This window comes from Mustela nivalis (genome assembly GCF_964662115.1).
Source record: "Mustela nivalis genome assembly, chromosome: 2".
Taxonomy (NCBI): domain Eukaryota; kingdom Metazoa; phylum Chordata; class Mammalia; order Carnivora; family Mustelidae; genus Mustela; species Mustela nivalis.
In genome coordinates this window covers 112,998,951-113,013,010 of record NC_139021.1, presented here as the reverse complement: position 1 = coordinate 113,013,010, position 14,060 = coordinate 112,998,951, and the positions used below count along the sequence as shown (strand labels likewise).

At 40.6% G+C, this 14,060-nt stretch overlaps 2 protein-coding genes across 5 annotated transcripts in view; one reads left to right on the top strand and one right to left on the bottom strand.

Moving 5' to 3' along the window:
* The window catches only part of LOC309859853 (gastric triacylglycerol lipase-like), a 32,558-nt gene extending 24,824 nt beyond the window's left edge, over nt 1-7,734 (top strand). For all 4 annotated transcript variants that reach the window (XM_082721057.1, XM_082721056.1, XM_082721055.1 and 1 more), the window contains 3 exons: nt 3,610-3,746; nt 5,260-5,406; nt 7,456-7,734. In XM_082721057.1, coding sequence (XP_082577183.1) covers nt 3,610-3,746; nt 5,260-5,406; nt 7,456-7,551 — 380 coding nt within the window. In that variant the 3' untranslated portion in view covers nt 7,552-7,734. The remainder of the gene's footprint in view (nt 1-3,609; nt 3,747-5,259; nt 5,407-7,455) is intronic.
* The window catches only part of LOC309859863 (uncharacterized protein), an 83,374-nt gene that overhangs the window by 53,327 nt on the left and 15,987 nt on the right, over nt 1-14,060 (bottom strand). The window lies entirely within an intron of this gene.

The following is a 14,060-nucleotide window of genomic DNA, read 5'->3' as shown; positions in this document are numbered from 1 at the left end:
GCCTGAAAGACTGATGCTCTGGAAAGAGGGAAAAGCAAGTGCAAAGGGCCTGAGGTTGCAGACTTTCAAGGAATGGTGATGAGGTGATTCACTGTGTAGCTGAATCAGACACAAAGCAAGGATGAGATGCGGGCACAGTCTAAGGAGGGCAGACTGTTCAGAGCTTTTGAGATGTTATAGGGATTTCAGGTTTTACTCTAAGTAAAGGGAAACCAGAGCAGAGTTTTGAAGATGGGAGTACCAGGATCTGACCTCAAGGCCCTCAACAACATTAGAAGTTACACAGTCCCATTAACAGAATCACCCCAGCTGCTGATAAGGAACAAGGGTAGGGGTAGAGGAACCGGTTAAGGGATTCTTAGAGTGACCCACAAGAGGCATGATCGTGACCTGGATGCATGTGGGTAGCTGTGGTGTATGGTTAGGTTCTCGATGTGTTCTGAAAGAGGAACGTATAGGACTTGCCTCCACATTGGATATGGGGCATAAGGGAAAGAAAGGGGTCAAGAATGATGTGAGATTTGTGGTCTGAGCACCTGGAGTGATGGAGATGCCCAGTCCACGAGGGGGATGGCTGTGAGAACAACAGATATGGTCCAGGGGGACAGGGGCTCTGTTTTCTTGCTGTTGGGTGCCGGAAACCTGCTGGAGATCTGAATGTACAAAATGTACGAGAAACCGGGTGCAATAACCAGTAGAGTGAGTTCAGACAGGAAAGGGGAGGAGCCCAAGGATGAAGCCCGGGCTGCTCTTAGTCTAGAAGATGAGGAGGAATCAGATGAAGGAGCTGGGACATCATGGTGACAGTGCTATGGGGAGCCAGGAGTACCTCGTGTTCTGGAAGTCAAGGGCAGAAAGTGTTTCAAGAAGAAGAAGGTGGTCAGCTGTGGAAGAGGCTACTGATGAGTCATGGGAACTGAAGTCTAAGAAGGGACCTTTGGATTTGGCAGCCGGACAGGTGGAGGGACCTTCTGAACAGCAACGTCAGAGGAATGGTTGAGATAAAGCATAATCAGGTGAGCTCCCGAGCGTGAGAGAGATAGCTTTAAGGGGAAGGGAAAGGTGGAAGCAGAAGGGGAAGGAGGGGTCACAGAGGAGGAATAATGACGTATTTTATGCTAGTCTCTGTTCTCAGCCGATGACTTGATTCCATGCTGGGAATCTAAGTAATCGGTAGGTCCATATATAAACATCGATGCAGGGAAGTGGGTGAAGTTGGTGGTGGGCGCGTGGGTCTCATCTATAGAATTTTTAAAAGTTTATATATTTGAGAGAGAGAAGGAGAAGCAGAATCCTTGCTGAGCAAGGAGTCTGATGCCGGACTCGATCCCAGGATCCTGGGATCATGACCTGAGGAGAAGGAAGATACTTAACCAACTGAGCTAACTCACCTATAAAATTTTAGAGAAAAATGTCATAGGTCATGTCCCCAAGGAGATGAGGACTAGTATTCAGGTTGTTTTATAAATAAACACTGCTAGGGTAAAGGGCAGAAGGCAAGACTGGGCAGAGGGAGCAGCGGGCACGTGACACAGTTCCAAAAAGCTCTCAGTCAATTCTGTATGAGAAGGCCCTTGAGAGTCTCTTGGAGTGGAACCAAGTGGCTGGGCCTTTTTGGCTACTAGTTGACCCCCCCATTCAATGAAGACTACCCGGGGAAGGAATTCTTTAGAATTCTTTGAGAACCATGGATTCTCCTGAGCAAAAGCAAAATCAGAGAGGAGTCACAAATTCTCTGCTGCTGGGGTTAAATAAATGCCTCAGACATGAGGAGGAATCTGGGCAGGTACAGCACAGCATGTATCCCACATGGTCAACAATTGAGTCGATATCCTTTTTCTTTTTTTTTTTTTTTTTAAAGATTTACTTATTTTAAAGAGAGAAAACATGCACATGCATATGCAGGGACAGGGGCAAAGGGAGAAGGAGAGAGAGAGAATCTCAAGCAGACGTCCCACTGGGCATGGAGTCCCACAGGGGCTCGATCTCATGACCCTGAGATCATGACCTGAGCTAAAACCAAGAGTCAGGTGCTCAACCGACTGAGCCCAGGTGTTCCTCAAAAACCTTTGAGGATCCTTTGTTAAAAAAGGGGAGATGTTCTAGATTACCAAAATTGACTCCTTCGATTTCCGAAACCATACAAAAGTTGCATCATTTTGGAGGGAAATCTGCCTTAACTTATGACACACTGCTGTGTTTTTTTTGTTTTTGTTTTTTAAATAGCACACACTGAACAGAGTTTAACTTTTCCTCATTAATCTAGGGTTATAAAATTATTTCCTCAAGATGCAATGCAATGATTTCCTAGGATTTATGGAGATGAGTAAAACTGACACTAAGTGACTCCAAACTACCAATCTTTGGAGTCATTTGAATTTTGAACATTCCATTCTTCTTTGTCACTAATGGATAACATGTCATCACTGTCACCACACACATAGATTTCTGGAAGGTGTTTCTGCTTTGCATTTGCATCTTCTAATCTTCTGTGTACTGGGAAGTCAGATAAGTGTCCCTTTTAGTATTGTGTCACAAGTAGTGTTGTTTATTCTAAGCAAGGAAGTGTATTCTGAGAAGTCACCTGTCCTACCTGTGCTGGGACCTGTAGATACCCACGCAATCTCTTCCTGTGTGATTCTTGCTTTCTCTGGGTGATAGACTGGCTGTAATCTACAGAATTAGGCAATCAGGTAAAGAATCCCTTAGCAAATGCCATCCTTCCTTAAGTAGAATTAGGCAGAGGTAGATGAGGTAAGTGTTCACATTTGAAAGTCTTTTTTTTTTTTTTTATTGTTGTTGTTCAGAACTCTTTTGTCTAATCAATATGCTATTATTAACCATGGGGAGAGATTATCCTATGTAGTTTGATTGTATAGAGGTTAGCTTAATGACTCTTTGATCACATCCCAGTCTACTAATATGCTACCATTCAAAACAGCAATTCATTACAGACAAGAGCTGAGTATATTTATGGAGCATAGATGTTTGAATTATTGTGGCTGGTCTCTTGTCCAGCATTTACAATGTGCTTAGTGTCCTGGTAAATACCTTCTATAATTCACCTCACTTGGTTCCTTAAAAAACCCTATTAAAGCACTCATTTTTAGTCCCATATTTCAGATGAGGAAAATGAGGCTTTCAGTGCTTAGGTGACCTATCCAAGGTAACAAATCCAATAAACCCCATAGCAGGGATTCAAATCTTGTTTGGTCAGATTTAAAACTTTTTCAATCTTTCCCTTTGCATACCCTCCTCATATGAAGTGCTAATTAATTATCTCACTGTGATGACATGAATCTGAACTCATCAAAATCTGTTTGCAGTATAAGTAATTCTTCCTCACCCCACATGAATCTTAAAATTGGCCTGTTTTCTAAAGTCAGATGAAAGAACTTAACTTTTTACAAGTTCTAGCCTCAGGTTCCTAGAGAGAATCTACAAAAATAAAACAAATATACTAAAATTTGGTCGCTCTGAACAAGCAGAGGTGGTCAGTTTCTCTCTCTTAGTAAACAGCACTCTGTGTAAATCCAAATAATGTCCCACTTGTAAAACACACACACACACACACATCTACTTTACTGGTTCCTTGTCGTTCTGTTTCAGGTTTCATCACCTTTTCTACCAACCCCAAGCTGGCTAAAAAAATAAAAACCTTCTATGCTTTAGCTCCCGTTGCCACCGTGAAATACACCAAAACCCTTCTGAACAAACTCATGCTTCTTCCTTCATTCATGTTCAAGGTATGTGATTCTCTTCAACTGAATCTAAGATGTCAAGTTGTCCGTGGGTCTCAGAGGGACGGAAAGAGAAGGGAAACATGGTACGGACAACCATGCTTCTGGCGAAGAATGGAAATGGGCAGAAGCATGTTTCAGTTCCTGCCTAGCAATGGCTGAATCCCCATAACAGCCACTGAGATCCCCCTTTCTATCCTCATCTTTGGTAGCTTTACGTGGGTTAGCGATACCGGGAGTGTCAGTCCCCATCATAGATGTTTCGTTTCCTTTGTATGTATGAAAACCACGATTCAGGGAGGGATAAATAAGAACAAAAGGAAGAAAACCAGAAAGGGGAAGGGTAGAAAAGAAAGGGAAGGAGAGGGAAAAGGAGAAAGAGGGGAAGGGGAGCAACACTCGTGGAGACAAGGACCTTGAGACCCTTCATCAAATGCCCTTGACTTTCAGAACTTTAAAAGGGGTCCCAGAGGGCAGGAGTGTGGGTTGCAATAAACAGGAAATATTAAGTGTCTTGTATAGTAGGCACACACTGGAGGGAACTAATGATCCTTGTTTTCCCAACACTTAATCACCTACTTCTCCCACCTACCTAAACTGACGCATACAGACACCGATGCGCTTCCTTCAGGAGAACACTTTTACTGCAGTCTGTAAAACGTAATGATGCTATTTCCTTCCATGGTTTTGCACTATTCATTTCTTTTCACTTTGAACTAACTTGTGTGTTGAAAGCCCAAGAGACTCTATCTACAGTCAAATTACATATGTAAAGCTTTTGCTCAAAACGTGAAAAATGTGCGATGACTTTGAGTATCATTACCAGCTGCGCTACTGCAGGTGTTTCTTTCCTACTTGGGCTCAGGTTTTCTGATAGGCAATGTAGATAGTTGGTTTAAAAATAATAATTAAAAAGCATTAGACCTTAAGTCAGGGGTTTGAGGCTCGGATCAAGATGGTAGCTTTATAGAATCTGTGAACTTTTTAGTCACTTCTAGGTAAGCACAAGATCTCAACTATTTCTTAGCCTCCTGTTTCCTCTCATATAATATGGGGATAGCCCAGGTCTATTTTCCTCAAGAAGATTTAAGGCAAATAATCAAGCTCCTGAGCCTCATTGTCTTTCCAAAGGTTTTCCTGAAAATACAATGGGGTCACCATTTCAGCTTCTGATCTTTTGATGTTTTGTTGCATCACTTATGACATCCTGCCACATTGTTTTATGATTTTTATTTCATGGCACTTATTAGCCCAACTGGACTGTAACTCTTCATGTCTTACACATCTCCTCGGCAGCCACTATGTTTCTCAATGGAACAATAAATATTCAATGTTGGTCATCTGCCCTGTCCATTCCCCAACTTTATAGTGGGAATTAAATGAGAAAAAGAGTTTGGAATTCCTGAAACAACATAAAGAAATATGAAAATCTCACCAGCCAATTTGCAACTAGACAAATTAATGAGTCTTTTTTGCCACTTCATGTTTACAAAACTGTCCCAATGCTTTTATTTTTCAGCTTGTATTTGGTGACAAAATATTCTACCCACACCACTTTTTTGATCAGTTTCTTGCTACTGAGGTGTGCTCCTGGGAGACGGTGGATCTCCTCTGCAGCAATGCCTTATTCATCATTTGTGGATTTGATACTAAGAACTTGAACATGGTTTGTATGCATTGACATTTTGATTCTGAATATTTTGAGCAATATTTTGAGGACTTGTTCTACCATGACTTAGACATGGTACTTTGAAAAACTAGGAGGAGTGGGGGCCTGGGTGGCTCAGTTGTTTAAGCATCCAACTCTTGATCTCAGCTCAGGGCTTGATCTGAGGGTCGTGAGTTCAAGCTCCACGTGGGGCTCCATGCTGGGTATGGAGTCTACTCAAAAACAAATAAACAAAAAAACTAGGAGTAGCTTCAGAATTGTGTCCGTGCTTTGTAGATAAGCCCAAGGGAAGTCACATCATTGCTCCCAGTTTCGTTCCCTCCAGCTCCCTGCGGGCACCCAAGTGCTCCCTAAAGTAAACAATACTTTAGGGAGCAAAATAGTAGGTAGTGAGCTCTACTCACTTCTGACCTCCTAAGTAATTGGTATAATACTTAAATTCTGTGAGGGGAGGCACTGAACCATATATTTTAGCAGGCTTCTCTGCTGATGTCTAAGCATTGACTGAATGTTCTTAATGCTGATAGTCACTCCCATAAATTTTATAAAATTTATTTCAGAGCAACTATTTATGTTAGCTTTTGTCCATACTCTTTATCTAGCTATTTCCATTGTTTAGAATTGGGTTTGGGTTTTAAAAACATATATGAAAAAGTACAGTTATCAAAAGGAGTTAAGAATATAAATTCCAGTGAAGAGCCTAAACTCCAATCCTTTCTTTGGAGCTGAGTTACAATCATCTGTCTTGGTTTCCTTGTCCACCAAGTGTATTAGTGTGGAGATTAAATGAACTAATTTGTGTAAAGTTTAGAGAACATAGTTCAAAGCATATGGCTCATAGGAATTGCATATGTTTTGCTACTAATACTATTATATTTTGACAATTATCCTTACTCCAAATTGTTGGTTAACCAAGTTCATTGACAAGAAGATATAATTCTACCTCCAGGTATCTACTTATTAAACAGTATTTACTAGGACACTACTAAGTCTTGTAGCTACTGGAGACACAATGGTGAAATCACAGATACCTTCCTGCCCTCATGGAAATCAAGGACACCCAGTCCTCTTTCTTAGTGTTGGTTAGAATCTGTGGATATTTTAGAATATACGTGAAAAAGGGAAATTTCCTCCATTTCTGTTTTGGATGGTAAGTAGAAGACTCATCCCTCTGTCTTGCAAGCAAGTCCCTCTCCTTGGCTCTGGGAATGGCTGCCATTTTGTATGTGCAGTATGATGGAACCGTCTACCCTTGTCACACTAAGAAAAGGCAGAACAGATTACTGCATTCCATCTGTGAGAACCTTCTGAGAAAATTCGTAGTGAAATAGAGACAAGGAGCAAAGGGAATTCGAGATTTCATTCTTCCACATGAACATTATGTGCAAAGGTATTTCGTTCTTCTATGATGATGGTCAATTTGTTTGACCCTAGCCATGGTCCTCTTTACAGTGGTACTAAGACCCACTATGAACCAGTCTATACAAGCTGAGACATGATTTCAGTTTGTTGTCTGGGGTCTGGTCACGGTGGATTAGAGCAGTGATAGGATAGCACAATGATTGTAAATATCTTGTATGTGTATTCTGACTATATATCTGTATATATATATGTCATATATATACATATACATATGACTATCATATATTAGTACACATACACATCTCGCTATATGTGCATACATTACATCTACTGTACTCCGACACTGGGTAGAGAGAAGCGAAAGCTGAGAAGCTAGAGATCTAGAGTAAAATCTCTGGCTCCACCTTGATATGAGCTGCATGTCATTGGACATTTCTCCAAACTTCTCTGAGCCCCGATTTCCATTTTGATTAAAGGGATGATGAGCTGTCCTCATTGAGTGGTGACAAATCAAACAACTGTCTCATGCAATTATGCTTTGCTAACTCTCCAGCAGCATACAACTATGTTGCTTGGCTCCTTTGGTGAACGCTGAATTTAGGCACTTGACCTGGATCACAAAAATTGAAATCTTTGCTATTTTAAGAAACCCAATATACATATGTGGGTGCCTTTGCTTTATAGAGTCGCTTGGATGTGTATCTATCACATAATCCAGCAGGAACTTCAGTTCAGGATGTCCTCCACTGGTCTCAGGTATCATTTCTCAAATGCTCTTAAAACTTCTTTTGTGTGCCTGAACCCCTGGCCCTTTCGTAAAGCACAATCTTGAAATACTCTGTCAAATGCTCCTAGCAGGGAATTTTCCTGGCATGTGGCTGCCAGCTGAAAATAGCTATTCTGTCCATGTAAATGAAATCGTATGAGGGGCTCCTGGGTGGCTGAGTTGGTTAAGCTTCTGACTCTTGACTTTGGCTCAAATCATGATCTTGGGGTCATGAGCTCAAGCCCTGCATCAGGCTCCGTGCTGAACATGGAACCTGCTTAAGATTCTCTCTCTCTTCCTCTCCCTCTGCCCCTCCCCACCCCTCTCGCATGGGTGCATTCTCTCTCTCTAAAAAAAATAAAAATAAAATCTTATGAAAACAATCACTTTGGGTAGCAAAGAAGTGGATGATTTTTTTTTTTTTATGACTTGGCATCCATATTAGGGGACCTGAAATAACAAATCCCAAGCCCACCCTCCCTCCGCCAAGCCATAGAACAACACAGATGGTCTTCAACTAACTGAGCCCTGACACTAAATTAAGAGCCAGAGGTAACATCTAGAAAACTCTTTGAACAACGGAGCATGAATAAAAGAAGGTAGGTTTATAATTATTATTATTAATCTTCTCCACATTTTACCCTTCTCTCCACTAAAATAAAGTATTAAAATATTATGGAAAATTATAGATGATGAAATATTTTCCTATGACAAGTTGACTATTATATAAGGTGAGATATGGAAAAATTTCATTTATTGGATTAGTATTCTGCAGAGTAGGATCTAAAAAACCAAAAAAATTCTCTGTGGATAGTGGTAAAATTGGTGATGATTTTCTTATTCCCCTGTCCTGCTTTATAAGCCTCTTTAAAACCTATGTGTAAATGTTGATTTTCTAGAAATAGCAAATGGGACTGACAATAGCTTTTCTCAGAATTGTATCCAATATTTAGTCAAATCAGCCAAGTATTCAACAAAACAACTCCTTCAATGAACTGACTGACCTGCTAACTGACCATACTGGTAAGTCAGTACAAAGCCAAAATAAATGACTCAAGACATTTTGAGATCATATTTTAGAGTGTCTGGGTAAACTATTATAGTTAGAATCCAATTAAATCCACTTTCTTGATTTGGGGAAGAAATCTAAATTTTTAATTTGTAAGAAACGTGATCTAAAGATTTGTTATTCAATGCATGGTCCAGGACCAACCGTATCAGCATTCACCCGGGAATGCAGAATCCTGGCTCTTCCCCTAGATGTACCAAATCAGAATCTTCATGTTACCATGATCCCCAGGTGTTTCACAGGCCCTTTCAAGTTTGAGAAGCACTGACCTAAAACACTGCAACCACTTTGCTGTGAATTAAGGGGACTTTCTCTGAGCAATCCCTGCTAAGAATCTACTTCTATAACCCAACCATGCCATGTGCAACAACATGGATCAAACTTGAAGGCATTATACTAAGTGAAATAAGACAGAGAAAGTCACATTCTGTATGATCTCACTTATATGTGGAATCTGAAAACAAAACCAACAACTGAATACACAGATACAGAGGACAGATGAGTGGCTGCCAGCGGCGTGGGGTAGAGGGTGGGTGATATGGGTGAAGAGGCACACATTTCCAGTTTATACAATAAAGCCTGAGGATGTCATGTACAACATGGTGACTACAATGAACAATGCTGTATTGTATATTTGGAAGTTGCCAAGAAAGTAGACCTTAAAGGAACACCTGGGTAGGTCAGTTGGTTGTGCAACTGCTTTTGGTTCTGATCCTGATCCTGGAGTCCCAGGATGGAGTCCTCCATCAGGTTCTGCGCTCTGCAGGGAGTCTGTTTTTCCTCTTGACCCTCCCCTCTCATGCTCTTTCTCTCATTCTCTCTTCAAATAAATAAATAAAATCTTTTAAAAAAAGAGAGACAGAGAAAAAAAAAAACTTTCAAGTAGATCTTGAAAGTTCTCATCATAAGAAAAAAAAACTGTAACCATGTGTGTGATGGACAATAACTAGACTTAATGGGGGTGATTATTTCACAATATATGCATCTACTAAAGCATTATGTTATACACCTGAAATTAATACAATGTTATGTGTCAGTACACCTCAACAGAAAAAATCATCAACCAGGGCAATATCCTCTAGCCAAGAAATAAGTATTGGGGTTTAAAGTGCAGTTACTTATAAACACTGGGGTTCTTTCTCTCTTATGTTTTAGCCCACACCTCCCTACTACAACTTGACGGACATGCACGTGCCAATTGCAGTGTGGAACGGAGGCAATGACTTGCTGGCCGACCCTTGAGATGTTGACCTTCTGCTTTCCAAACTCCCCAACCTCATTTATCACAGAAAGATCCCTCCTTATAATCACTTGGATTTTATCTGGGCCATGGATGCCCCTCAAGTACTTTACAATAAAATCGTTTCTATGATGGGAGAAAATAACTAGTACTTCCCCATTTAAAGACTTAACCACTTATTGTTCCAAAATAAGTTCTTCTCTCACACATGGTTTTCTACTGTGTTTGGGATTCAGTGACTCTTTCTATAATTTTCACTTCAGAAATAAATCAGCATCAACAATCTATCCAGTTGTCATTTTTGATCTCAAATAAGTTTTATATGTTTTGTTTTTCACTTAAGATGGGTCTGGAAACACTTGAAAGGACACATTCCTGGGGAGGTGAAATGTCTCTTCCAGTCTTCCCATTCCAGTGATCTTCTAAACTCAACATGAGTGTTGCCAAAAGGCCGTTGTTGGATTGAATACTGAACCCTCTGGTGTATGCTTGAGATCGAGTACAATGCTTTCTACTTGCTGAAGCTCATTTTCTCCCTCTGTTTGCTGCAGATATTCCTTGCCATTTTGCATATTTAATCCCATGAAAAGACAAATTAAGCTATCAGCTGAATGAAAGTCAGCTCACTTTCACTTCCTAGAGGGAAGAGGCAACAAGCAATAGGGAGCCATCGTTCTGGAAGTTGGGGTACAAAGTATGTCCTTCATCCCTCATGCTGTTCTACCCCCATCCCTAGACCTTGACCACAGAACATGAGACAGCGAGCCAAAGGATTTTTACATCACTGCCACCATTCTGGCACCCACAGGATCCAGAAACTCTGCCACTGATAAATTTCAGTCAGAAGATACAACTGCCGCCAGTTGGTGCACTCGCCCCCCAGAATGGCACCCCCAAATTTCTAGACTCTCCAGTAAGCACAGCCTCCCCTGAGAAATTCCATCAACCCTGTAATAATGTGACCTCATATTTTATAAATTAAGCTTTTTGGGTCACATGTTTCATGCTATAAAATACAAATGAGATCAAGACTATCTTGTACCCACATCTCATGGTGAAGCATAGTGAGTATTCACAAAAATCTGTTAACGATTTTTATTACACTGCCACATCCCTTAACCTTTGCTAGAAAGCCTGAAGCCTTCTTGTTTGTTTTACCCCCCTTTATTTCAAAAGTGGCAATAAGAAATTGCTTTAAAAAGATCGTTTGAAAGTCTATTTCAATGAACTTTGATGGTGGGCTTTAAGAAACTGACATGAGAATCTCAGGGAGTAATGACCAATATTCATGGTGGTGGAGAAGGTTAAGGAGGCATCCTTCTCAAGAAAACAACAATCATTCTACTTGTATAGTCTCCTGCGCTTTTGTAGCTAACTACCTTTCTTCTAGTCTGCATTTAGAAAACATGGGCAACTTTGGTTTTAGTTGTTGGATCAGGAGGGAGACAAACCATAAGTGACTCTTCATCTCACAAAACAAACTGAGGGTTGCTGGGGGGAGGGTGGGAAGGAGACGGTGGTGGGGATATGGACATTGGGGAGGGTATGTGCTATGGTGAGTGCTATGAAGTGTGTAAGCCTGACAATTCACAGACCTGTACCCCTGGGGCTAATAATACATTATATGTTAATAAAAAATAAAAAATTTAAAAATTAAAAAAAAACCAAAGCCACAAGTAAATATATTTGTTCCAACAGAAGCTCTGCTCATGTTCCTCATTCCTAAATTCAAACTATCAGCCTCTCAGTTGATCTTCAAGGACTCATTTCTCTAGCTATTACCTTGCTCCCATATTGACTTGAAGCAAATTTAAGATGTTACCTTTTTCACCCATGAGTATTTCAGATTGTATTTCTAGAAGATCAAGTCACTTTTTTGTAACCTAAAAAAACCATTATCACATCCAAAATATTCTTAATATCATTAAACTTCCAGTCAGGGTTCAAATTTCCAAATGTGTCATCAAGTGTCAAAGTTTTACACAGTTTGTTTAAATCGGAATCCAAATAAGCTCTTTGCCTTGTTTTTGTTGCTGTTGGTTATTTTTAAAAGATTTTATTTATTTATTTGACAGAGAGAGAGAGAGAGAAAGAGAGGGAATGCAAGTAGGGGAAGTGGGAGAGGGAGAAGCAGGCTCTCCGCGGAGGAGGGATCCTGATGTGGGGCTCGATCCCAGAACCCTGGGATCATGACCTGAGCCGAAGGTAGATGCCTAATGACTGAGCCACCCCAGGCTTCCCAGCTCTTCACCTTGTATTGGTTGATCTGCCTTTTATCTCTTTAGGTCTGTAGGTCATCTGCCCCCCTTCTTTTTAGTTCTTGAATTTTTTTGGTTATTGTTGTTAATGACACTGTGTCTTTGGCTTGTAATTTCTTACCACTGAGATTTTGTTCATTACAGACCAGTCGTATTATTTAACATGTTCCTCTCCACTTCACAATTCCCATAAGTCAGGATTTCTAACTGCAGCACTATGGACATTCTATTTGCCAGATAATTATGCCCAGAGGATCCTGGGCATCCCAGGATTTAGTAGCATCTCTAGCCTCTGCCCACCAGGTGTCAGTGGCGTATGCACCCGAATGAGTGACAATTAAGAATGTCTCCAGATATTGGGGCGCCTGGGTGGCTCAGTGGGTTAAGCCGCTGCCTTCGGCTCAGGTCATGATCTCAGGATCCTGGGACCGCGTCCCGCATCGGGCTCTCTGCTCAGCGGGGAGCCTGCTTCCTCCTCTCTCTCTCTGCCTGCCTCTCTGCCTACTTATGATCTCTCTCTGTCAAATAAATAAATAAAATCTTAAAAAGAAAAAAAGAATGTCTCTTGATATTGCCAAATATCACCTTAAGGGAAAAACTGAACCTCCTCCCTACCAAGAACCATTTTTATGAATTATATATAACCTTGAGCACATCGAGATCTTTTTTGGAAAAGCTACTTCATAGATGATATTGTGTTTCTCTAGAACGAGGATCATAACGCAGAACAGCTCATCACTGACGATGTCGGTAGCCATGTCTTTGCAACATCCGGATTCAGGTGTTCATTAGGGTTTAGGTTTAGGGTTTAGGGTTTTCTTAGCTGGGATATTTCCACAGGAGAAAAGTTTCTTCATGTACTATTTGGCTGCTGAAAATATATGACTCTTTCCTTCTTTCAATTTCCAAAATTAATTTTCCTTCTTTTAGTATCATAATCCATTTGTGATCCTTTGCGTATTTTATGTTTCAATGCAAGGCAATAAATGATTCCCTTCTATTGCTTGTGAGAGCCTCTGTGAATGGTCTGGTGTCCTTGTGTCCTAACTGTCCTCTTGTGCATTTGCCTTCCCTGCTCTAGAATCAATTATTTTTCCAAGAAGTCCTGCTCCTTTTAGGAAGGAACCATATACTACTAGTGACGGTGATCATTGTTACTGGGTTGGTCATTGTTTTGAGTTTTGTTTCAATGAAGAGAGCTAGGCATTTTTTTTTTTTAAACTGCATCATGGAGTACCTGGGTGGCTCGGTCAGTTAAGTGTCCAACTCTTGGTTTCAGCTCAGGTGATGATCCCAGGATCATGATGTTGAGTTCTGCATCTGGCTCTGCACTCCTTGCAGAAATCTCCCGGAGATTCTCTCCTTCTCCCTCTGCCCCTTCCCCCTTCCACACTCTCTAAATAGATAGATAGATAGATAGATAGATAAATAAAATCTTTAAGATAAAAATATATCAGGTGTCCATATTCATTTTTCTGTCAATTTTTAAACAAATATTAGCTCTTCATCTCCTTTTCCACCGTATCTATGAACACATAATGCTTGAACTGTTGCAGTAGCAACTGAAATGGTCTTCCTTTCTCTAGTCTCTCTGCTTAATATTCCAAATTGATTCCTAAGATCCTCTCCATTCTTCAATTTCTTAAATTCAAATTCTACAACCTGCCATACCAAGTCGCTCTAAGTCTAGAGTTACTTATCAATACTCTCTCTTCCCCATCTACTTTAACTAGTAGCCTTCCTTCTAGTCAAATCATCTCTTCCTTATGCCTCCAATACACCTCCCAACTTGCACCTTCATATTGTTCCTCACATTCCCCTCCAAAATTCTTCCTATTTGGGGATTGCAAGTAGGTGTCTATGTTCTGCACATAACTCGCATGAAGACCAATTTTAAGAAACAGATAAGCGTGTTGTCATTGACAACATACGAGAAATAATGTGATTCCTGTTTTT